The sequence below is a fragment of the Pieris napi genome, chromosome 20 (assembly GCF_905475465.1).
Source record: "Pieris napi chromosome 20, ilPieNapi1.2, whole genome shotgun sequence".
Classification (NCBI taxonomy): domain Eukaryota; kingdom Metazoa; phylum Arthropoda; class Insecta; order Lepidoptera; family Pieridae; genus Pieris; species Pieris napi.
Window position 1 is genome coordinate 2,906,025 of NC_062253.1, and position 25,979 is coordinate 2,932,003.

At 33.6% G+C, this 25,979-nt stretch overlaps 1 protein-coding gene across 6 annotated transcripts in view; it reads left to right on the top strand.

Annotated features, from left to right (window-relative positions):
• LOC125060020 (A disintegrin and metalloproteinase with thrombospondin motifs 16) overlaps nt 1–25,979 on the top strand; it is a 113,722-nt gene that overhangs the window by 41,837 nt on the left and 45,906 nt on the right. For all 6 annotated transcript variants that reach the window (XM_047664758.1, XM_047664759.1, XM_047664757.1 and 3 more), the window contains one exon: nt 2,902–2,998. In XM_047664758.1, the coding sequence (XP_047520714.1) occupies nt 2,909–2,998 (90 nt within the window). In that variant the 5' untranslated portion in view covers nt 2,902–2,908. The remainder of the gene's footprint in view (nt 1–2,901; nt 2,999–25,979) is intronic.

Sequence of the window (25,979 nt, forward strand, 5' to 3'; positions counted from 1 at the left end):
TTGAAAGGCCAGCAAAGCACTCGCGACCCCTGTGGCATTGAGAGTGGCCATGAGCACTCACTTCATATCAGGTGAGCCTCCTGCCCGTTTGCCCCCTAATCTATAAAAAATCCTTTGGGGGCTAACATCGAGAATTATATCAATCAAAACCTTCTCGGAAAATAGTTTTAGGTTTTCTAACATCTGTAATGCTATTATAAGAAGTGTTATCTTAGTAGTTTCAACATGCGACTCTTATCCGTGGGTCGTCGCTTCGATTCCTAGTTGTGCACCAATGGACATTCTGTCTATGTGCAGACACACTCGCTCGTACAGTGAAGGAAGAGATCGTGAGAAAACCAGCATGACTTAGACCCAAAATGATCTCAATGATCAACAGACATCCCAGCTCAGACCTAAAAGGTTGTAGCGCAATTTTTATGTATGTTTCTTATGATTTTTTTTTGCGTAAGCTTCTCACATTCTGTCACAATATGTGAACGATTCACCAATTCGAATAAACGTATTTATGATTCCCTTTTGACCCCAAGGAACTCCGCGTAACCTCACCCAAACCGGTCTCATGCGTATTGCACTGTTCCGCGAAGCGTCATCGTTTATAAGTGCAATGACCTGCTTGTTGGTATTGGCATGAATAATCTATGAACACATTTTAGGAACGGCATTACTCTTTAATTCCCAGCAATCTGTAAGACGAGGTAAACAATTCCATGTCTATTTTATTTATCATGGTATAAAAAATAACATCCAGATTCATATCCACATGAAAAAGCAAGGCACTATATTTCAACAAAAAAAGTAAAGGAATCCTACAGCTAACATAAATAAATATTAGAAATAACAATAACTAACTTTAAAATATAATAACTAAAATATTTTATTAAAAGAAGTTCCTTTAGGCAAGGTTCCGAAGATACTGGCAGCGTTCCCCCTTTGAATAGCTATTTTATTTATAATATTACGCCTTTTTCTCGAAGTTGTAGGCAGAGATCGGGGATCACTTCTTTAAATTCGTCAACGCCCCGTCTTGAATATTTATTTATATGTACATCTACATATTATCTTTAAAAAAAAACAATGAAATAAACATAAAATCTTGTGTTACAACACGTATTAAAAAATAATTCAATCAAAACATTTTTATAGGTTACAACTCTGAATCATCATTACACCCCACCATCACCAACACTCAACCAACACCCCATTTAAAGATAAATAATGATGGCCACCCATTCTTTGGGACTCCCGCGGGCTATTCGCATAATAATTGTCAGAATTAATTGATTGCTGGCATATCAGTTATAACTTTTCTTTAAGTGTGTAAGTCCGAGGTTTCATGATTTGCGAATTGATGAATTTAAGATCCACTACCGGGTTATTGCTTTTAAACTTTTGGGTAAATGACAAGAAGGATGAATTATAGCGTTAATCAGTCACATTAAGCGTAGGGCATAGGACGTTGTGGGACAATGGGTTGGGACAGTAGGATAGACGATAATTTTTTTTTTTCTTCTTTTTTTTCAATTCACACCAATTGACCTAGTCCCATGCTAAGCTGGTGAAGCTTGTGTTATGGGTATTAGGCAACGGATATACATACATATTATTATAGATAGATAGACATATAAATACATATTTAAATACCCAAGACCTAAGCACAATACCAAATGCTCATCACATCGATGTTCGTCTCAGCCGGGGATCGAACCCGGGACCCATGGATTCGCAGTCAGGGGTACTAACCACTAGACCAATGAGTCGTCAAAGATATTGGGTGATCAGACTAGATAAACAGGTGTGGATACTACAAAAACTTATACACTTAAAAATCGTAAAAACAACATAAAATTACAGTTAAATTTTTATATAATCTTTATAAATGTCAAACCCATATCATTTGCTGTTATTATGCGGCCCTTAAATGTACAATTATCTAGAATGGTATAATAATTAGTAACCTTTACAACTGGTTAAGGATGATCAGATCCGGTACGATGTTTTGACATCTGACCATTCGTAGGATATATTAATTTATAGGCAGCATTGAGACGCATCCGTGTGCATCTGTATTGTAATAGAGCATCGTATTTAGTTCAATAAAATAAATAAAAATAAAATATGTTTATTATGGAACATAAGATACAGGTATCACTTATTCCACGTCATTAAATTTGAATTTGTAGGCATCCCTACTCATCGGCAAAAATGATAGAGGGTGTAGGCCGAGAGAAAAAGCCGGCGTAAAAAACTCTCGGTACTCTTTCAAAATAGCAAATCATCACACAACACTTATTTAAAACAAATATCGCAAATTAATTAGAAGTAGCCTGTCTAGCACTAGTCCCAGGCCCTTTTATCAACTAAATAATCTTTAACTTTATAAGCCATTTTACACAGCTTTTCTTTAATACATTTCTTAAATTTATTAAAAGAGCCTCTAGGATTTTATTAAAGAAGAATATCCCTTTTCCCAAAAAATAATTACTAACTTTCTAAAGTTCACTTGTTCACTTATTTCATCATCATCATTAAAGGCTGTACCGCTCCTCGTAAGCCTTATCTCCGCAGGTATATTCCGAGTTGCGAACACTTATTGTGTCGAGGTCCTCGATAACATCCCACCAACGCAGGCCTCGGTATACCGGGTTTTCTTTTGCCACCAGATTGTGAGTTCAGTAAGGATCTTGGGATTCTGTCATCCGCCATTTGGTACACTGTGTGCATCTGCATTGTAATAGAGCGTATTTAGTTCAATCATCACTTGTTTATTTATTTCATCATCATCATTAAAGGCTGTAATTGTAAGCTTTAGCCTACGCAAGTATATTCCGAGCGATCACCTATTGTTTTAATTTATAAAAATTTGTGGTCAAATCATTTAAAGACTGATTTTTGTTACAGCGTAACCATGGAGGCGTTGCAACCTGTGTCCGTCCCGTGGCTATCCACTTTAGTTCTTCTCTGCTCTTTCTTTTCAACACACACCCTTGACACGAAGGTAAGTTTTTTTTCATTAAACAGTTTTCTTTTAAATAATTTGTAAATTGAAAATGATTGAATAGTTTTAATATATCTATAACCAATTTTGTTTGAAATTAGAGAAAAAACACATGTTACATGAAACAAATACAATCACTTTATAAAAAATGGGCCGTACTCAGTTTTAAGTAACAACCATCAACACTGATTTTGAGTGGACCAATTGGACCATTATTAACAAGTACAAATTATTTCGAGATTGTATCGGAGAATATGATATTTACGAATTTGTTTTAATACACAAAAACATTAAACAAAGATAAAATCTTACCATTTTTTTTCATTAAATATTATTCGAAGAGAAAAATACATTTTATACACGGAAACACAAGCAAGATATAGGTGTGTACTAGAATGTCATCAATTATTATATTACTTCTTTTTATACACGCATAAAAAAGTTATATAGTTTTACTTGAAATTACAATGTTGCATATTGATTATTTTATATATACAGGCAGTGGCGTAATTAATGAATGGTACCTGCGGGTATAGGATGTTGTGGCCAGAAAAATGTATTATTATGTTTTGTTTTCGAGAGAAAATTCATAAAAATTACATGTTTGCGGTGCCAAGACTGAACCCATCCAAATGAAGGAATTTTTTAATCTGTTTTTGGATAGTTGTCCTGAATAGATGCATTACATATAACATATTTATCTAAACAACGCCCTGTACCCGCAGATACCATATTCGCCATTCATTGCGACATACCTGTATATAACCACATACTATTGATATATAAAAGAGATTTTGACAAAATTTTCTGAAGTAGCCAACGGCTTAAACTAGAATTCTTATTTGATAACTATGTGCCATGAACATAAGGCTGTGTGTGTGCATGTGGTTATATGTGTGACTTTAAATTTATATTATTTTAGGAGCGTTAGAATGCGATAAAAAAAAGAAAAATAATGATGGAGGTGACCCGGAAGAAATTGCATTGTAAGTCAGTCAAAATCTCCATACCATGTGTAAAAATATAGGTGGTAATTTAATCTTAACCTTCGATTATTAATAAACAACCAAAGTGTTGTAACCCACAAAAAAGACATTGTATAAAAATTAACATAATTGTTAATTAAGATTTAACATTTTTTGTATGAATGACGTTCATTTTGACATATTAAAATTACATTTTAATACAATAGTGTACAATTCCTGTTCCTAAAAACGTTTAATTTATTATGTGTTTCGCCTTCCGCACATGTCGATAGTAATAAACTTTTAGCCGTATTCAATCTCAAAATAACTGTAGTCATTTTGGTAAACAAATATACTTATGAACATCAACAGAAAATATGTTAAATTTACATTAACTACCAGTTCTCAAGTCAAGGGCGTAGAGCGGGCAAGCGGGCAATTTCTGTACTCGATTGTGAGGATTGTGTCATTTTTCCATGTGTTTCTCCTTTATATTCTAGTTTCTAGTGTTAATTTTGTGTGACGTTTGAGAGCAAAAATAAATATCATTGATTGCATTATTACAAGTTTCAAAAGCTTTTCAAGCAAGTACTCAGCGAGAAACTCGCTCATAAATTTAACATTACAAGTCTACTGAAATGTTTTTTTTCTTAGGGGGAAAACGGGTAGGAAGCTCACTTGATGTTAAATGATAACACTGCTCATAGACACTCACATTGCCCGAAGGCTAGCAATGCGGTAAAGTTTATATTAACGCCATCTATTGTTCCGCTGTTTCAGTTTTATTCAAATATGAAAGCTGAATAAATTTTTGATATAAAAAAAATCTTCCTCTATTAGTGTAGATATAGCATAGGTAGAAAATGTGTGAGCATGAATTACTAGTTTGCAATAAAATTGTGGGAACACAGGTGTGCAAAGTCATATATATGTAAATTAGACGCAATAAATCCTTCGGTGTTCAAATGAACGAAAATTCGACAGAAATTATTTAATAATTTGCCCTGACTTTATTCTTCCACCGTTAGTTTTTTAATATATCAATAAATACCCTCTCTCTGCGGTCGGTCACTCATGTCTGACAATCTGCTTCCACCGGTTTCTGTCCAGCGCATTACAGTGTACAGTTTTGAGAACGATGAGTATTTCTTTTGGTCCATCTGGTTGGTGGTTCTGTACCAAACACGATCAGTTTCTCCAAGTTCTCTTCGCCTCTACCTACTCTAATAATTCAGCCTAATTGTATCATTTTAACGTCTCTTTTCATCACATATAACTACTCGAGTACAATCAGATAAGCAAGTACAGACAAGCAATACAGTACAATTAAAATTATTGAATAAAATGGAGGGCAACTGGCGGCCTTATCGCTTTAGAGTGATCTTTTGCGGGCAACCACTATTAAAATGATTGTCTCTGACGTAACGTAACATAAGGGTAGGATCTAAAAGATAACTGTAAGCACTCTATCGTAGAGTGAATAAGGTTTGGATGGCAAGCAAAAAGCAGCTGCCCACTGAAGTATTTCCGAACCAATTCGACTAAGGGTCCTTCAAGAAAAGAGCGTACCAATTCTTGAAAGGTCCGCAACGCACTTGCGAGCTTTCTGGCAATGTGATTGTCATAGGCGGCGGTATCAGTTAACATCAGGTGAGCCTCCTGCCCGTTTGCCTCCTATCACATTTAAAAAAATCTCCAACTTATTCGAGGTAAAATGATTCTAATAAAACCAGTTTTATAAAAATTATACCTAATCAGCTAATATACGATTGATATAAAATTCTAATAAAAAATTGAGTGAGTCATAAGATTAATTATTGCTATCAAATCTTAAGATAAAAACGCTTAAAAAAACGCGTGTTTTTCCTAAACTAATTCATACTAGCTTCGGTCAAGTGATATATCACACTAATGAACCATATATTTTACGGTACATTGACCTCTGTACCGTTACTTATCAATTTGGACACATATTTTGCGTATTATGAAATAGTCAAATATAAGTTTATTGTTTTTGTCTTTGGTTAGAGTAATAGATATTTTAATAATGGTTGTTTAATTAAATTAAATACTAGATTAGTGAAGTTACGGTTTAAAACATCTTTAAGAATATAAAAGGTGATTGCCTATATATTATGTACATACAATTTGGATCCGTGGATACCGAAGGCTGTACAAGGAAAAAAATTGCTTCGAAAACTGTTGATTAACACAAACCAAAGTGTCTTCTTCTGGTGCCACTTTATTGCTTAAGGTTGGCTGTTCACAACTTGAATTGCCGAGTATCTTATTCTAGTCTGAAAAGCTCGGCGGATGTGATGCAGGTCCACACCACATCAGGTCCTGCACATTCCGCAACCACGACTTCTTTCTTCTACCGTCTTACCTTGAATTTTGCAAATATTAAAATAACAAAAGTATAAATTTCAAATAAAAAGCATGCTTTTCCCATTAAAACTACATAAAACTCCTTTTGAAACGGACTGTAAATTGTGTCTCAGAAATGGTTTTTCCATTTAGGATATATGTGATCTCATTGTTGACAGGAAATTGTTACATTCTCGGAAACAGTCTCTACAAATTAGATAATTTGCATAAGTTTTATGAGGTACGAAATGACTAAATTTAAAAAACTTAATAATTGCTTAATCATATTACCACACAGACACACAATGTTGTATTCCATGTAACTGATAGTCTTCTATATAATTGCCTTTTCTTTCTTCTTCCTTTTCTAACAGGAGACAAACGGGCTTGATGTAAAGTGATACCACTGCCCATGATCACTCACATTGCCAGAATTCTCGCAAGTCGCCTTTTAAGAATTTGTACGCTCTTTTACTGTCCTAAGTCGATTTGGTTCGGAAATACTTGCCTTTTTTCTTTTCTTCTTTCTACAGGAAGGTAACGGACAGGAGACTCATGAACACATTGCCAGAAGGCTCGCAAGTGCGTTGCCGGCCTTTTAAGAATTGGTACGCTCCTTTATTTGAAGGACCCTAAGTCGAAATGGTTTCGAAATTCTTTAGTGAGCAGCTGGTTCCACATAGTGGTGGTGCGCGGCAAAAACTACATTAAGAAACGCTCAGTTGTGGAACAACGGAGGTGATACGGATGATAATTTTGTATATATAATAATGTATGTATAATATCTTCAGGCCGCTAGAAACGGCGCTGTTTATAAAAGGCTAGGCTGTTAATTGAACGGCCTTTTAAGCTAGTTGGCTGCGACATATCAGCTTTCGTGATTCTCAGCAATATAAAATTATAAACAGATACCACGCCTCAACGGAAATTATTTAAAGATAACCTATGCGGATAATTAAATCAAAGATTGCAAGTACTAGTGTTGTAACCCTGACCCGTCCGGTTTCCTCGTCTTGAGCCGCGCCCTTGACGCCGAGAAAGGTGATACAAACTGTGAATAAATCTTTTACTGTTTTATTTAAATTAAATTATTTCTCCATGATTCCTGTGTTTGTTGTTTTCATGTATATAAAGGATGAAATCAATTTATTTCCAACGCACAAATATACAGCCCTGCGATTCTGTAACTCACTCCACGAACTCACACAGCGGTTTTCGCATCGGCGGTCTCCCTCAAATCAGTCGTGAAGCAGTCATTTTATGATTTAGCATTCTGATAAACAATAAAGTACAAGCTCCCACCTTTTCAGAATGCCAAATCATAAAATGACTGCTTCACGACTGATTTGAGAGCGACCGCCGATGCGAAAACCGCTGTGTGAGTTCGTGAAGTGAGTTACAGAATCACAGGGCAGTATTCAAAATATTATTAACCTACATAGTAATAATGATAATTATGCAGCAGTGTATGCTGGCATTACCTCGCTGTATTGCGATACTTATTCGTTGAGCGAGGAAAACCCCAGCTCTGGGGTCACCGGTACTAACCAGGCGCCAACTTAAATCTTTAATTAGCGCCTGTATCTATATAATATTCTTGTTTCGTGAACATATATACTTTCGGTATTTAATGTTTTTTTATTAAAAAACGACTCGTAATTAGTGAGTATTGAAACCTACGATGGCAGACATTATTAGCCATTATCATATATCATTATCATATATATTATCATGTTACTATTTTCTGAGCCATACAATGGTATGGCTCAGAAAATAGATATACGCATCATGTTTTATACAAACAAAATTAAACCTGGTCTCATCATTCTCGGATGCGTCCTGGGACTTAAGTCACCTTTATTTATCAGTCTTGGCATTTATACATGGAAACCGAATTTTATTACAAAGTATTTGTTTATTTAAAAATGGAATAACCGCAATTTTCCACTATAGGAACCTACAGTGTACTAGCGCAGGTAAAAGCGCGATTTCGTTTTCCGTATTTTCCTTCTAAAGGTTCGCGTGAACTTTCCCCCTCCACGCATAATCTTGCCACGCTGCTACGTAAAAGAACTGTTTTCTTAAATCGTTCAAAAGGAGATATAATATCGTGACTTATTTCAGTAGAAATTATATCTGATAGGTTAATTGCAGTCATGTTTTTAATAATTAATTCCGCTTGTTACAACATTTGAGCACGACTTGCCCTAGAAAATATATTCGAGATGTTTCGATTCCTTTTTTAAAATTTCTAATTCGAAGTATTTCTATAATCTGTGGACATATCAACAGATAATACAACCCTTCTACTACTGTTACCGCGTTACGCAAAAGCAATTTGACCGCAAAACCTTCAATTCTGATCTTGGACTGAATTAGGCACGTCCACGAACTAAGTAACAATAGATGTCTCTCTTATTCCTATAGATATAAAGACGCGAATGAAAGAGCAAGGCAGTGCGGTTTTTAATTGCACTTTCATGGTTTGCGTGTGAGTTTCATTCTGATTTTGTATTGGTGTCGTATGTTATGGCCGTTCGAGGCGTGATTTTCATGTCAAATTTGTGGAAATCTAAGGCTCGGTCTAAAAACAAATTTACGCAATGCGTTTGAAAACTGTATTCATACTAATACTATTCGCAGTGCAAAACTTTTATTTTTATATTTGGTTTCATAAATCTGTCCAAAATTGTTATATCAAAGATTTTTAATCATGCTTAAAAAACTAATTATAATAATAAATCCTTTATTCATCCACATATTACTGAGATAAATTTAACAAAAATAGATATAAATAATTGTTTTATCCACTCGGCGTATCGTTCCTGGTCTGCTCTTCTTCCTTTTTCCTTCTGGACCAGTCCATTCGGTTATTGTTTAACCTGCTTATTATTATTAAATTGCACAGCATCCATATCAAATCTGATTGATATGAACTTGATTTTATAAACAAATTTTTATAGAAAAATCACATAATTAACAAGAGTTAATCAAATTTAACCATAGATTCATGCACTAGTTTATTTAATTCAATTATTTCGGTTTCCAATACTTGGGAAACGAAAAGTGAGATTTAACTAAAAGCACCTAAATCTATCTTTGAATGTAACTCACGAGAGATAGATTTATTTTATTAGTGTTCCTTCTGAAACGAAAAACTAAAATGTAATATGTGAACACTTTGGAACTAGCTTCCCGCGCGAACCTCGTTTTGGCTTAATGTGATTTTTTTACTTAGCCTACCTTTTTAGTAGCTACATATTAACATTTATACAACTTCCCCATAGAAACTCTGATTTTCCGGAATAAAAACCTAAGAACTAAGTTAAACTTTATTTTTCTCTCCATATAAACCTTTCTCAGAGTACAAGGTAGAAAGAAAATACTCGAGTTGGTTGGCTTAGCAACATATTTTGCAATTCATTTTAATTTATATACGTATATATTATAAGAGTAGCGGAGAGTTTATTGCCAGTTCTTCTCGTCCGTTCTATGCCCTTGATTTGAGAACTGGCAGTAAATATAAAATTAGAAGCATTTAATATGTATTGCGGTACATAGGTGAGATACTATAGGTGAGATATACCTCAGTGTAAAAAACTCTCATCTTATTAAACATCAACATCTCGTCTTATTAAACAATAAACAGTTCCAACGGGTCATACATCTCATTCTGACAATATGTTTTTACCCTTTCCCCTTGTCCCTGATAAGGGACTGATGCTATATCCTCTTTATATATATATAGAATGTCACAATTGACAGTCGTGCTATCTACGTGTATTAGCAATAACGATTCGTATTTCCACCCACGCGTTAGCCGTAAAACAACAGACGGACTTACATACCTTTAGACCACCTTGAAAGTGACCTAGTATTGATAATAGCTTATCACGCACCCGGAACAGGATATCATGAGGTAACGAAAGATATATTGATAACGTAATTAATGCAACTCCGGGACCGAAAACTGCATTCAATAATATATGTATTATTAACTGCAGTTATATATATGATATTATGTAGTAATAATAAAATTGTTTGTTATACTAAGACTCATTTGGTCAAACGTTTGACCTGGTCCAGACAGACTCTTTAAATAGTTTTTGCTTACTAAAATCTCCTTCATTTATTTATTTATCAGCCAAATTTCAACTTAAAATAATAAAATACAAGTGAGTAATTTTTATATACACATACATCAATGGCGCACAAAAACGTTGTACTTTTTAGGTCTGGACATGTCGGTTTCCTCACGATGTTTTCCTTCACCGTTCGAGCGAATGCTTAATGCGAACATAGAAAGAAAGTCCATTGGTGCACAGCCGGGGATCAAACCTACGACCTCAGGGATGAGACTCACACGCTGAAGCCACTAGGCCAACACTTTTTTATAATATTGTGGAATATGTATTGCCAATAAAACATCATAATCTATCTGTACTAGACAGATTGTTTTAATTTTGTTCCTTGTATGTTTTTAACATACATAATTATCATAGATTTTAATATTCACCGGGAATAGAAACTTTTTTGAACTTTAAATACTTTTAAAGGTTGAAGGCATAGTAAGGAAAAAAAACGAACAAATTTCTACTTACTTAGAAGGCTGATCACTATGAAATAGGTATTTAGCGCCCCTTAGTTATACATTATCTTTTGAAAATCGCCATGTTATGCCAAGTTAAAAGCTCGTTTTGGACGGATAAAGATATTTTAAATTTGTTTTTCGTTGTAAATAAATCATATTGCCCAAACCAATACCATTATTTATTGTTCATAAAAGTAGTATTAAATTACTATAAAATTATTTAAAAAAGGTAGAAAATGGCGTTCTTTGTTCCTTCGAAAGGGCAAGGTTAAGAAACTCAGTATTTGTTGACAATATTAATAATAAGGCGCTCGTCACGACTTGCTTTTTGCGGGTCTTTAGCCGCTTAAAGAGTCAAATCCCTTTACTCATATAAATCAGTTTTATTATATAGTTTTGACTAAAGCATTTGTTACATGATTTAAATATTATAAATAGCCAAAACTGCTCATTATTTATTCATTTTTATATCATTTTTTTTAGTTATTCAATTCGACTTAGGGTTCTTCAAGATAAGATCGTACACATTTCTAAAAGGCCGGCAACGCACTTGTGAACCTTCTGGCTCTTTGCCTCCTGTATTAGAAAACAGTTAAATGAACAGAATATGTTTGAAATAAGGGTTGGGCAAAAACATGGATTACTCGTATTGGTAGTTATAGGCAAGTATCTATTATATAATTACCAAACATATAACTGTTGTTTCGGGAATCAAACCCATGGTATACCCCATATTCCCTAAGCTATAATATGTCGAACTAATTTATGTAACAATCAATTATGTATGTCACTATTTATTTATTTTAATAAATAATATATCAAGGTCTTGCTAATAATAAAAATTAGTATTTTCTATAAACGAAAGTGTCTTATGGTCCTTCACCTTATGGAAATATAAAATATAATTGTACGTAATTGTAGTATGTAATTATATTTTCACCGTCAACCGAGGACGTCCTGTATGAGCTTGTTTAAGCTCACCTAACAACTTTCCTTGTACTAACATAGCATTCATTTGAATACTAAATTTAAAAATTACAATTGAATGAATGATTTCATTTCGTTCATTCAATCGTATTGACTTAACCAGTTGTCACCATGTAAAAGAATTCGAAATAACCTCAAAAACTATTACTCTCTCTCTTCATTCGTTAGTGTCGTGGTCAGCAAGGAAACACTTGGAGCAGATAATCTGTTTCCACCTGTTTCTGTCCTGCGCCTCTTTTATGACAGTGTATTGATCGGTTCATCTAGTTGGTCACGACACGTGATCTTTTGCCTCCTGTGTTACCAACCGCGATCAGTATCTCCAAGTTCTGCGGATGTATATGACAGAAATAAGATACAATTCGCTATCGAAATCTGTAGACAGGGGGGTCCGTATGCGATGTTGAGTCAGGATTGATGTATTGGTAGCTAATTTGACTAGAGAATAAAAATGATTTTTTTAAAGATTTCTGATCTATCAACAGTTGTTCAAAATAATAAACTATCTAATTACTTAATTACGTAGTGAAGGAAAAGGTTGTGATAATTAAAATTTAAAGGAGGTAGTAGGGAATTCATCAGCCAGAATTCAGGACTTTGACAAACAATTTTTATTTATAACACTATTCAATGTTATAAAATAACAGTTTTTATCAAACGCCCCGATAGAGAGAGTCTCTTACTATAAGGCAGAAACATTTTACAATCTTTCTTGTATTACAGTAACAAGAAACAGATACACGATAGATAAAAAGAACTAAACTACAGATACGACATACCATATCCATGTACAAATCTGACGCAATAGTCTCGGAAGCGGGAAGACAGTTATGTCACAAATGTTGCGTGACTGACAGCTGTCTTCACACTCCATTTATCCCGCCTAATCGAACGATAGCATATTAATCTTCGTTTTATTGTGCGAATTACCTTGTAGAGCATAGACTAAATTTATAAAGGAGGTCTAATTAGTCCCTTATCCAAAAAGTCTGACTGTTGGTTGACGCTAGTACTACATATTTAAATTAAATGCTACCGGATATAAACACGAAGAGATTGTCTCTAGGTGGACACGATTGCCGAAAGATAATGAAACTCCGAGTTAAATGCAATTAGTTCAGTTATCCGTTATTTAAAATAAATTGATTTTTTTTTCAACAAACATTTAATATTGTAAACTATATTTTTATGAAAAGCATTCGTTCAGTGAAAACCAGAATATATTCCTTAAATATATCAATTATATAGAACATATTTGCGTTGTTAGAAACGTTTTCGAACTTGACAAAACTATCCGTTTATGCCGTGATCTGTGTCTTTTAATCATAGAGTAAATAGAATTTGGTGTAAGGAGACGAATGAGCACTTCAGTGTTATTAGTATATCGACCTTTTTTGTTTTAAATTAACTATATTAAGTTTAAAATACGTTTTAATGTTATCTTACAATATATTTGAGTTAAATGACATCTTGGTTGACTAAATTTTTATGTTATAAATTACGAAAAGTATGCAATAAACTATTCTAATTTGAATTCAAATGTTCGAAATTGATAATAAACAAAAATAATCCTCTTAAATTGAAAATCGAACCTTATGAATGGAATTCCTTATCCAAACCGTTAAGACTTCCGGTTTTTTTACATTGTAAGAATATCGATATTTGGCCCAAAAATATCGGCAATCACACCATTAACACGACAATTGAAAAAATAAATATTCAATTTCAAGCATATTTAAACATTGAATCGTAACGGTTCACGTAATAAAATCCGATCCGAAATAAATTCCTTTATTTGGGTACAATTTGTTGGGATTACTGATATTTTGTGTACGTTGACAATTTTATGCCGACTTCTCTAACAAAGCATTAAATTTATAAAGAAACAAAATATAAATCACATAAATGTAAAATGATTTGTTCCATTTCTCTTTAACTTGAAATAGAAAAATGGGACGAAATTCTAATTTCTAAAACTACAAAAATATTGTGGTAGATAAACTATTCAACTTCTGTCATAAACAATGAAACCCTCAATTATCTATGTCAAGAAAATCATTAAAAACTGCATCTGTCTTCGTCACGAGAAAAGTGAATTTGTCAATGGTTGACAGCCATGACACAATACAAAGCGCGGTAAAAACGCCCGCGCTTTCTTGCTAGCATCAAAAGGTTTGCCCTTTACCTATTGACACAGATTATAGCACAGAATCGCAACTTGTTAGTCATGCATGCGCACAGTTGATAATGATTAATATTTTGTATCGTTGGTTCTTTTTCGTTGACTGTTTTAAGGTGTTTTGGTTTTTTATTTAATATGGAATTTTTATGTTTCCAATTGGCACAACCAACCCATACAAGTTTTTATAATATTTGACCATTATCCTTATGATTAATTCATATAAAATGCTGCCTTTACCATTTATTTGAAATGTATGTATCTTTTAGCCTCAAGCAAAAGTGAAAGAAAGTTATTGACAACTTTGACAAGTGGACACGGAAACAGGAAATTGTCTATTGTTTGTTTGTCACTTCCGTTGTTATTTCGATAGTGTCAAGGTCGTTATGCGTTTTATAATTTAATTGTATTTACAATGGATAAATATTTGACATTACTGAAGGTTAGAACGGAAAGATCCTTCGAATATTATTTAAAACTTAATACTAGGAATATATGTACGTAAAATCTCTATGTGGTTTTGTAAAGAACAACATAGTACCTGGGTCTAGGGCTCGAGGAAATGACATTAGCTGAGGTTAGGTCACGTGACCTTTTTTATACAAATTCGTTTGGCGTTAGTGAGTGATGACTTTTGAAAAATGATTTTGTCTCAATAGACCAGTGCAGATAGCCTTTAAAATAAATAAAAAGTGAAAAAAATAATAGTAGGATGAACCCTATTGGAAAGGGAGGATAATATTATAAAAATTAAAGGAAAAATAATTTACGGGCGATCTGAGGTCGGGAAGGGAAGGGGGGGAGGTTTAAGGGTATAAAACGGTTTATCTCGATTTCCGGCAAAACTAAAAGTCCTATCAAGAAAGTTAAATGGCAAAGTTGTAGGTAATAAAAAGATCTAAAACTTTTGTATTCACACATTTTTCACATAACCTCAAAATTTATGTGAAAAATTCAAAAAACCAAGTTTTTGGTTTTTAATTTTTTATCTTTTACAAAAATCTTTTTTTTTAACAATATTTGGTGAAAACTTACCTTTCTATGTCCCAAATACGCTGTAATTTATTGGATTAAAAATATTTATTTTTTCACCTTATTTTGAATGAATATCGAAAAAACACCCTAATTTTCAATCGAAAATTCACCCGTCAAAATATCTGCTTAAATTAAAACAATAATAATATTAAGATGTTGCGACCTGTCCTCGAGCGAGCGTTCACTCGCTTGCACGATTGGAACATTTTTGAATATTTTGTAAGTAAATATAGGCAGGTATAGAGAAATGTTGGCCTAGTGGCTTCAGCGTGAGACTCTCATCCCTGAGGTGATAGGTTCGGTCCACGGCTTTCCACCAATGGACTTTCTTTCTATGTGCGAATTAAACATTCGGTCAAACGGTGAAGGAAAACATCGTGAGGTAACGGGCTTGCCTGACTCAAATAGTCGACAGCGTGTGTCAGGCACATTCTGTGTGTCAGGCCTCAGAGTTCTGTATCTGATTCATGATGATTGATAAATGATCATGAAACAGATACAGAAATCTGAAGTATTTGTTTATAGCATTGTCATCGTTTATTTTCTTTCTCAAGTATTTAAGATAAAAATATCAATTTGACATTTAATAGTCAACCACTAATGTGCGATAGCCATAAACTGACAAAGAGCGTATTTATTTGTGACACAATTTTATTGTTGTGTTAAAAACATATTCTGTGAAACAGACACTTCCTGGATAATTATCTACATATTTCAAGATGCAAATTATGTTTATATGTGACAAAGTGGTTTTGCTTAGTTAAATAATGAGTCACGTATAATAGGAATTATCTTTCAAAGTAATCTATCAAAGTTGATGAAACACTAAATATGTCCACAGAAGTTTAATAAATCTATAATCTATACGTAGACTATAATTTAATTTAAATATCTAATAATCTCTAACATTAATAAAATTCATAAATCATTCGTTCGATATTCAAAATTTAATACTATCATGGCTTTTTTAAAATTCCTCTATCAAAACCCTATGGTTCCATGTTTAATATCTGATAAACTTGTCTATTATGTTAGTTGAAGGTTCAGATTATCACAACTCTTCAAACAAAATTCTTTTTTCAAATTTTATTATTATAGGTTCGATATTAAAAATTTCATACTTAATTCTAATTATCTCTTATAATAAGCTGTGGTTACATATTTAAATATCTGATAAACAGTATTCTGTTAGTGTAAGGTACAGACAACCCTAAACAAAATTAATTCAAATTACATACCAATAGAGAATTGTGTTTCACTAAAACAAATAACCAAACGTTCAATATATATATAATAAAACGCCAATACATAAATATTAGAATATTACTCAAGTTAGCCTTCCTCAAAAGGAAACCAATTTCCTGCCACACATTCCTTAAATACTGCGAAATTAAGGCTATAAGTTAATTGTCTAATAAGATCCGGTGTTCGTGTTGAAAGGTCGAATGGTATATGCCAATAACAATGACAATTTATCAATAAATTTTGATTATGTATGCAAGGTAACTCAATAAACTTATTACATTAATATTGCCTTCGTAATTTTAGATTAGATTTAGATAATATAATATACACAAAATTCCTTTGATAAGATTGGCTGGATTGGCGATTCGAAATCCAGTGATATATTTATTACTAAGCGCAATTAACATATTTGCACAGTGCAGGAAGTCTATAACTAACTAGTCTATAAAGAAATAATCAATCAAGTGGCAGATATCTGTGCACAAAACAATTTTTGTTTCGCCAGGAATCGCACCTAGAACCATGTCTATCTACTGAGCCATGGAGGTAGCATAACGCAGATTAGATTACTCATTGTCATAATAATAATAAAAAGCTAATAAAAATGAAAACAATTATTTTGTCTAATTAAATAACAAAATAGTTCCCAAAAGGTTTACATAACGTAACCTCAAAACACAAAAACAATATAACATTAAACCGGTTCCCGCGCAATTATACAACTGATAAGTGACGTCACGGCGCAAGCGCATGAAAACGAAAGTGATCTGTCAACAGTGGAAGTGATGTACTACTTATAAGTAGTACACTTTAATTACTTGTTATCGATATTATGTATTAAATTATGTATTAAGTAGGACAGCTAGTGTTGTATTTTGTAATAGCACCAGTTTTTGGATATAATATGCTCGTATTTTTTGTAAAGAATAGTGTACAACCATAATCCTATTTTATATATATGTACTACATATTGTAAAAACTATTTTAAGTAAGTACTAAGTATAGAGTTTCTTGCCCATTCTTCTCCATATGAAACAACCTTTTGAAAGGGGCAACTAGTCAATTTTTTTAAATATTTTTAACATGTAATTTTAAGCAAAAGTGCCTTTATGCCTAATTGAAAGTTGAGCGAGAAAAGTACCAGCTCTTCGGTCACCGATACTATCTACCGCCAGGCGATCAGGCGCCAACTTAAATCTTTAATCTTTTATATTTTATATTCATATTCAGTAAGTCTGAGAATCAGCTACTATCTACCTTTCAAACCCCTAAGTGATAAGGGGTGTCCACCCCAAAAAAATATTTTTTATTTTTAGAATATTTTTGTTTTTTTTTATGATACAGCGTACAAAAATACATACAACCCCTAATTTTCACCCCTCTACGATCAACCCCTATTCTCTATTATTGTAGATAGTTATTTTTATTGAACTCAGAAAATGTTTCCTAGAAATAATATACATGGCAAAACAAACGTTTGCCGGGTCAGCTAGTTATTTTCTATATTCGAGATACCTTCGTGTCATAAATGATCACAGTATAGCGTGAGCTTTCGGTGACAGGATGAAGGTTTGATTCCTAGAAACTAGATCTACCCTTCATCTTTAAAAAGGAAAGGAAGGAAATTATTTAGTGCTTGATTTTTGAAGTGAAACTTCTTTATCGGGGTTGGAAAAAAATTTAGTGTAACATTTTTTCGTTACGCGTCACATTTTTCGGTTACGCGCCATGTTGCTTTTTGAAGTCAAACTTCTTTATCGGCGTTGGAATGAAAGTTCTTTATCGACGTATGGGAGAAATTTTATAGCAAATCGTCACGTTTTTCGGTTACGCGCCATCTTTTTCTTGTCCCTACCACGGTTGATCCGAAGAGATTCGAAGCCATTAATAACAAAAATATATAATAACGATAACAATGATAATAAGGTAAAATGAAATAATTGTATTTGTATTCATGTCTATGATAATAAAAGCCTTTTGTTAAACTTTATTTAACCAATTTCGTTAAGTTATATACTATATGCATAGTAGATCATTTTTCGGAAAATAACGTCATAACTCATAAAGAAGTTTCACTTCTTACGTGTGTACACCTAGTACACGCACACATTTTTTTTATTGGAATAGGTACAGAATTATGTCTCACTGAAGAGTAGAAATTTAACTCAATCTCTCCTCTTCCTTAACGGTGTGTCCAGAACGTGTCCTCTTACGATTTTCGTGTTCCAAATCCCTTTGGCAAACGTCTAATTTGTATTTGTGGCTATGTTTGGCATATTTTAACACTGTTTTTCTTCTAGTAAAAGGAAACTCTAAGATAAAAATATAATATGCATGCATCAATACTATATTTTAACCTACTTTTGATACATTAACTTGTTTATGTAATGCTTATATAATTAAAAAAACACTTTCGTTTAATGTAACAGTTAAAAATTTAACAAGAATATTTTAAAAACTGAATTTAGACTACGATCATTTAGAGTATTTAATATTTTTAATCGTCTTTCGAATTCGAACCAAGTCCTTCAAGAAAATAGCTTACCAATTCTTAAAAGACCGGCAACGCACTCGCAAGCCCTCTGAGCATTGGCATGAGATGAGCCTCCTGCCCGGTTCCCCGTAAAAAAAAAGAATTCTCTCTCTTTAATCCGCAGCTCATGTCTGAGAATAGTGGTCAGCAAGAAAGCGCCTGGAGCCGACTATCTGCTTCCCCCGGCTTCGGTCCAGCTCGTCTCTTATGACAGTGTGTAGTTTTGAGGACGATGAGTCTCTCACTTCATCGTTCCATCTGGTTGGTCAGCGGACACGATTCCAAAATTTCAATCAATAATTTGAACAACAATTACCTAAAAATTTTTAACGACTTTGATGGATTCCAAATCAAGCTTAACTTAGTATTAACTCATCAAAGCTTTTAAGTGAAGATCTACGATCCCTCATTTAGGTGTAAAGGTATTGTCATATAAATTTAAAAGAGTACCGAGAGGTACGCCGGCTTTTTCTCTCGGCCTACACCCTCTGTCTTCCTTGCCGATGAGTAAGGATTTCTGCAATACAAATTTAATGACGTGGAATAAGTGATACCTGTATCTTATATTCCATAAAAACATATTTTATTAATTTGTATGATATAATATGAAAATATTACGGCTTTAAGGTTCTTATATAGTACTTTGATTGGACCCTTAACATAGTGAAAGGGTTGTTACTAATTGAACAGTGTTGATCGAAGCTTTTTAATTTATTAAATACGAAAATAAGTTTAATTCTTGTAGACTTGTAAGAAGAAATCAAGAAGATAATAAGAGTATCTGGTATCAATTGTCTTACCCTCAGGGTTGAGAATCGCATGCATAACTGTGTAGCTCTTCATTACATAAAAACTAAATTAGAACAGGAAATGAGATTATGAAATTAAAGTCAAAATGTACTGACTTGCATAACGACTTTCTATTGTTAATAAATAGCTCAGGCACACAATGAAATAAAGCATTGTACACAATGTGAGAACTTTAGCATTTAGCTTATATACCATAGTAAGAAATATTTAAGAAAAATCCCTTCTAAAGAGAATATTTTCTTAACAAAAACTATTAACTTTATGGATTTAAATGCCGTCGAGTACTCTTAATTAAAATATTATAAATGAAGAGTTTTTAGTGCCAGGTACTATATTAACTATTATATAGTCCCTGGCACTAAATATATGTTTGTATGATAGTCAAAAATATACTATTTTTATTACTATCAATCATTTCTTAGTTAAAATCCAAAATGATTAAAATTAATTAACCTCCATAATTTCAAAAGGATTCATTCTCTTAAGTCGTAAGCGTTACAGGTGCTCATGGGCAGCAGTAAGCACTTCTATTTAAGCAATACTTCTATCCCAACCAGTTGTTCATCAAAATCCCCTCACTTTCTATTATCTTTTCTTGTATGTCATGTTTGCCTATTACTGCTTGACACATTAAAAATTGTATATTGTGGCAAGCTTTTATAAATTAAGAAAAATGATTTCGAGTTGAGTATTCATAGTCTAGACATGAACGATTCCCGAATATGAATATTAGACTTATTAAGTACAGTAGAACCTCGTTAAGTCGAACCTCGATAAGTCAAAAACCTCCAAATCTCGAAAAAATGTTTTGTTCCCTTCCCTTAAAACACCAAAACCTCCATTACTTGAAATCTTGACCCTCTGTTAATCGAAATAATCACCGAGTCCCTCCAAGCCATTTTGGTACATATTTTCACTCTATAACTCGAAAAATTAAATTTGACCTCTGTATCTCGAACATAGGAACGTTTTATTTTACAACCTTTACAACTTGATCATTTGGAATTTATTATCTCTATTGTTCGAACAAAAATAAGTTACCGACTTTAAGAACTTGTCGTCAATGTGAGTACACAATTTTTTCTTAGAAAACTTTTTAGGAGTATACAATAATAAATTTATGACTCATGGAAACACGTGTTTGCTTGCTTTGTGTCAGGTGTTCAATTTTTTTTCCCCTTTGAAATTTGGCTAAGTTTATAAGAATAAACCTCAAACTCTTTATGTCAAATCAAAATCCGCCTAAGTCGAAATCCTCCATAAGTTGAAAACTCTATAACTCGAATTTTTTGGCGTCTCCCTTGATATTCGACTTATAGAGGTTCTACTGTATTACCCTACTCTGAGCAGTGTTGGCCTAGTGGTTTCAGCGTGCGATTCTCATCCCTGAGGTCGTAGGTTCGATCCCCGGCTGTGCACCAATGGACTTTTTATGTGCGCATTTAACATTCGCTCGAACGGTGAAGGAAAACATCGTGAGGAAACCGGCTTGCCTTAGACCCAAAAAGTCGACGGCGTGTGTCAGGCACAGAAAGCTGATCACCTACTTACCTATTAGATTACCAAATGATTACAGATACAGAAATCTGAGGCCCAGACCTAAAAAGGTTGTAGCGCCATTGATTTTGTTTAAGTATTACCCTAAATACTTAAAAAAACTAAAACGGAACGTTGCTTCATATCAATATTTTATGTCTGACTTATCCTATACCACAAAACATAAATATGATGGTAATAATATCATTGCACATTGCAACACTTACAAAATGTAATTACATTTATATTTCCTTGACAATGCTATGCGGGTTGATTAATTTTATGTCCCACATGTATCCGCATACAATTATTAAGTTAAAATAATGTATTCTCTAAAAAAACATATACTATGTGAAACAAAGAAGAAAGAGTACATGTAGTAGTGTCCTTTATAAGTGAACGAAAACAGCTTAAAAATATTTTTTCAGAATAAGAATTTGACAATCTGTTATAATAGAATATGAATTAAAAGTGATTTTTTTAATGTAACAAACGGGTAAGAGGCTGATCTATTAAGTGATATTGCCAGAAGGCTCGCAAGTGCGTTGTCGGATTTTTAAAAATTGCTACATATTCTTGAAGGACCCTAAGTCAAATTGGTTCGGAAATAATTCAGAGAACAGCTGGTGCACGGCAACAACTGCCTTAAAAACGTTCAGTTGTGGAACGTCGTCGAGGTGATACGGGTGGAATTTCGTATTCTGCCTCGATGTCTGATGATTTATAAGTCTTACACTTGTTGTAAGTTTAAAAAGTATATCATTGTTACGCAAAGAACTACTCAATTAAGCAAACCGCCTATATAAGGAATTAGGTAGGTGGACTCAGTTACCGCACTGAGACTCATAATTGGTCCGTTGTGAGTAAAGTCCTGGCTAATTTAGCCAGCCTAGCTCCTTCCAGAAGCACAGAAATCTTCTGGGCACTTAACAGGCTTCACGTAGCGACGTCACTGCTCCGAGGACATCTGCACGTTGTTTAGCCATAGCCTCGCATTCCTGGACTACGTGGGTGACTGATTCCTCTGCGCTGAAACATCCTCTGCACATCAACCTGTCGTGACAAGGAGATGTTTATTAAAGAGACAATGGCCCGTAATAGCAAACGCCCTGCCTGAACTTGATATGATTCAAGATTCATAATAAAACAACTCTTTTTCGGCTTACCATAAAACACCAATTCGACTTAGGCTTCTTCAAGAAAATAGCGTAAAGGCAACGCACTCGTGAGCCCTCCGGCATTGATACACTTAACATAAGGTGAGCCTCCTTCCAATTGCCCCCTGTTCTAGAAAAAATATAATAATTTATTGTAACCTCCTGGATTTTTGATATTCTCGACCCAAATAAAAATCAGTTGCACAACTCCAGCTCTGTTTTCTTGATAAATTTAGAAGAATGGATCTTATAGCCAGTATGCTCAATGAGCAAGTACTAATTGCATCCATGGGTTACATCCAACTGCCGAGGTACGAACTCATGGTTAACCCACCTCCACCTCCGACCGCTTGATCACTGCTGAACGTCGTGATACTGCCAACCCCGGTGATGCAGATTACTACACTGCTCCGTTACTCTGACGATCTCCATATCTGAATATCTCAGAGACCTTAGACTAGGGTTTGTGATTACTGTTCGGTCCATCATGTTTTTCAAAGTTGGTAGTTATATCGTCAGATAAAAATTCATGTAAATAGTTTTTATTAGGTTTAGTTTATTATTACACTTAGTTTCATCACTATACTGTAAATTTATTTTGACGAACAATATGAACGCATCCGAACAAAATGAACTTTCAATTGATAGCTAATTTCTTATGTCTGTCAGTAACAGCAATTTCTTTAACAATAGAAGTGTTTTACAATTCAATCATCTGACATCTTAATATTAAAATTACGATTCGCTTACGATTTAAATTAAAGTGAATTAATTAAATTAAAGCAGCAGTGTTGGCCTAGTGGCTTCAGTGTGCGACTCTCATCCTTGTGTTAGTCCGTCATACTTAACAAAGTTTGTAGAAATTTCCACAACAACACTTGACGAATAGTTCGCTTTGATATAGTCTCCGATCGGGTACCTATCAATAGATACTTAAGTACGCTAAACACGCAATCATAACATCTTCAGTTGTGAATAAATCATGTAGGTAAGTTGCTATTACTTTTAATGGGAATTTAGATTATAATAGAGCAGATGTCCTAGTGGCTTCAGCGTGCGACTCTCATCCTAGAGGTCCTAGGTTCGATGCCCGGCTTCACACCAATGGACTTTCTGTCTATGTGAGCATTTAACATTTGCTCGAACGGTGAAGGAAAACATCATGACGAAATCTCTTGGAGTTTAGACCCAAAAAGTTGACGTGAGTCAGGCACAGGAGGCAGACCACTTGCTGGCCTATTAGATAGACAAATGATCATGAAATAGATACAGAAATCTGAGGCCCTAACTAAAAAGGTCGTAGCGCCAAAATACATATATAATCAAACAAACTAATTAAACATTCACAGTTTGAAATCTTTGTTTTTGAGTAAAAGAGTTGGCACTTTGTCTCTGAAGCTATTGTTCCAGTGGTGAGACGAAAAATAACGGTGAATATCAAGAAATTATCACAGTAGTACTAATGTTCGGCCTGAGTCAATATCCGCACCGGCATAGTTAAAAGATATTCACCTTTATCAATTCACATCTTCCTTTTTATTTAACAAAGGAACCTTCATTATCTTATATACAGTATATAGTTGTAAATTGTTGTGAACAATTACATATAATAAGGAAACAACATAGTATATTGATTAGCATTGATAATATATTATCTTGATATATATTGGACTGAAAGTAAAACAAAATTATTAATTAGCACAAAAGTGTCGTGTTTTTTCTGCCAAATTTAGTATTATGTATTAAAACTATTGTTTATTTTTTTATTATATTATATATATTTTTTTTTATATAATAGGGGGGCACACGAGCCTGCGGGACGCCCAAAAAGGGCAGTCATCGCAGCCCATAGACACCCATTTATAGTGTGTGCGTTGCCGGCCTTTAAAAAAGGTTCCGGTTAATAGTAAAAGTCGTAAAAAGGAAGCCCACCCCCCCCCCCCCCCTTTATAGCCTTGGTAGAATAGTGTATAATAGTGAAGCATAGATGTTGACATTTGGAGGTGATCTTTGTTAAGTCTGACTAGTGGTTAAAACAGTTAATAATGTAAAAATAAAATAAAAGCGTATTTTTTATCCTACAAGGTATCTTCTCGCCTTAATATGATTTCTTCACTTACTTATCTTCTTAGGTACATACAAACATACGGAACATTTTTTTGTGGTACCCCATTTAAGAGAAGTTCAGTGACCTACACACGTACAATAGAATTATATATATAAAGATTATAAAACTACACAACTAGAGCTGTTGACCAATCACAATCAAACGATTTCGTCTTTCGTTGACACCTGCTCATATCAATGTTGAATGTATGGATTATTTAAGAAATAAATACACATCAAATACAACGACAATTTGCGTCAGAGATATATCTATTTTTGTATATTACGAAGGAATCTAAACAATGACCCCTTGAACAATGTTCGTTGAACACAATGGAGAACAATCGACTCTCCTAATACCTTAAATGGATTCTGACGTAGAATATGTAAAAGGTATTGTTGCCATAGAAATTTTTCAAAGAACATAAAAATGGCGCCCGCAATTTGTAGCTACTTAAAATATAGAAGTAAAATAATAGCAAGATCAGAGCGTACCAATACTTAACGCAACATATTTGCGAGCCTTCTGGTCTGAGAATCCATGGTGATATCTCTTCTATACATGGCGGTATACGCTTTTCTGAATTCGTGATTTAGTTGGTTGGTATATTGTTTTGGGGCTGTTCAAGGGGGCTTTGATTTTCTTATTTGGTGAATACGTCAACAGATTTTATTAACTTTTTTACAAATACATATTACCCATTCATTGTCTATGCTTGAAAACTAAATTCATTTTAGAGGATTCCTACAAAAACTTAATACGTTTATGTACCTACTATTATATTATTATTTTTGAGAGTTATGCTTACTTTTACTGACAAGAGGAGGAGTGGGGGGGGGATAAATTGCAGTAAATCCGCTTACGCAATACTTGAATAAGCAATAATAATACTTTAGGATTATAAAAGATTTTTTTTAACTTTGGTATGGTTCTTTACTTATCTTACTCACTCGGTTTAGTCATTCCCTACAATGGATTGTAAGCTTAAACATTTCCCATTTAGCGTGTCTTTCAACGTTATATCTGAAGACATTTAAAAATGAAGTCTGTCAGGCAGGTGATTCAGACGTTTTAGACTGCAATTTCTGTATATTTTTTAATTTATCTATCAGCAATACTGCAAATTTCTTGGTTTTGTTGGTATCACCAATATTGGTTATTGGTATCTATACCAATACGGGACTATATTCCGGTCAATCTAGACATGCGAAGGTGTATAAAGTCACAAGCAGAAAATCAGTAAAGTTTTTCAAAACATAATTTTAAATAAAATTGTTAAGTTCCCCATCATTAATATGTAAAAAAATACTCAAGGACAAAGGTAAAATCTATCATAATACCTGAGACAAAATATTAAATCATAAAAATGAATTAATACTTTTTTCCTACATTCCGTATCTGAGACAACGATTCAAAGAAGAGTTGTAAAAGTTGTTCCAAACTCTCCCAAGCATCTTTGTTGCGTCTAT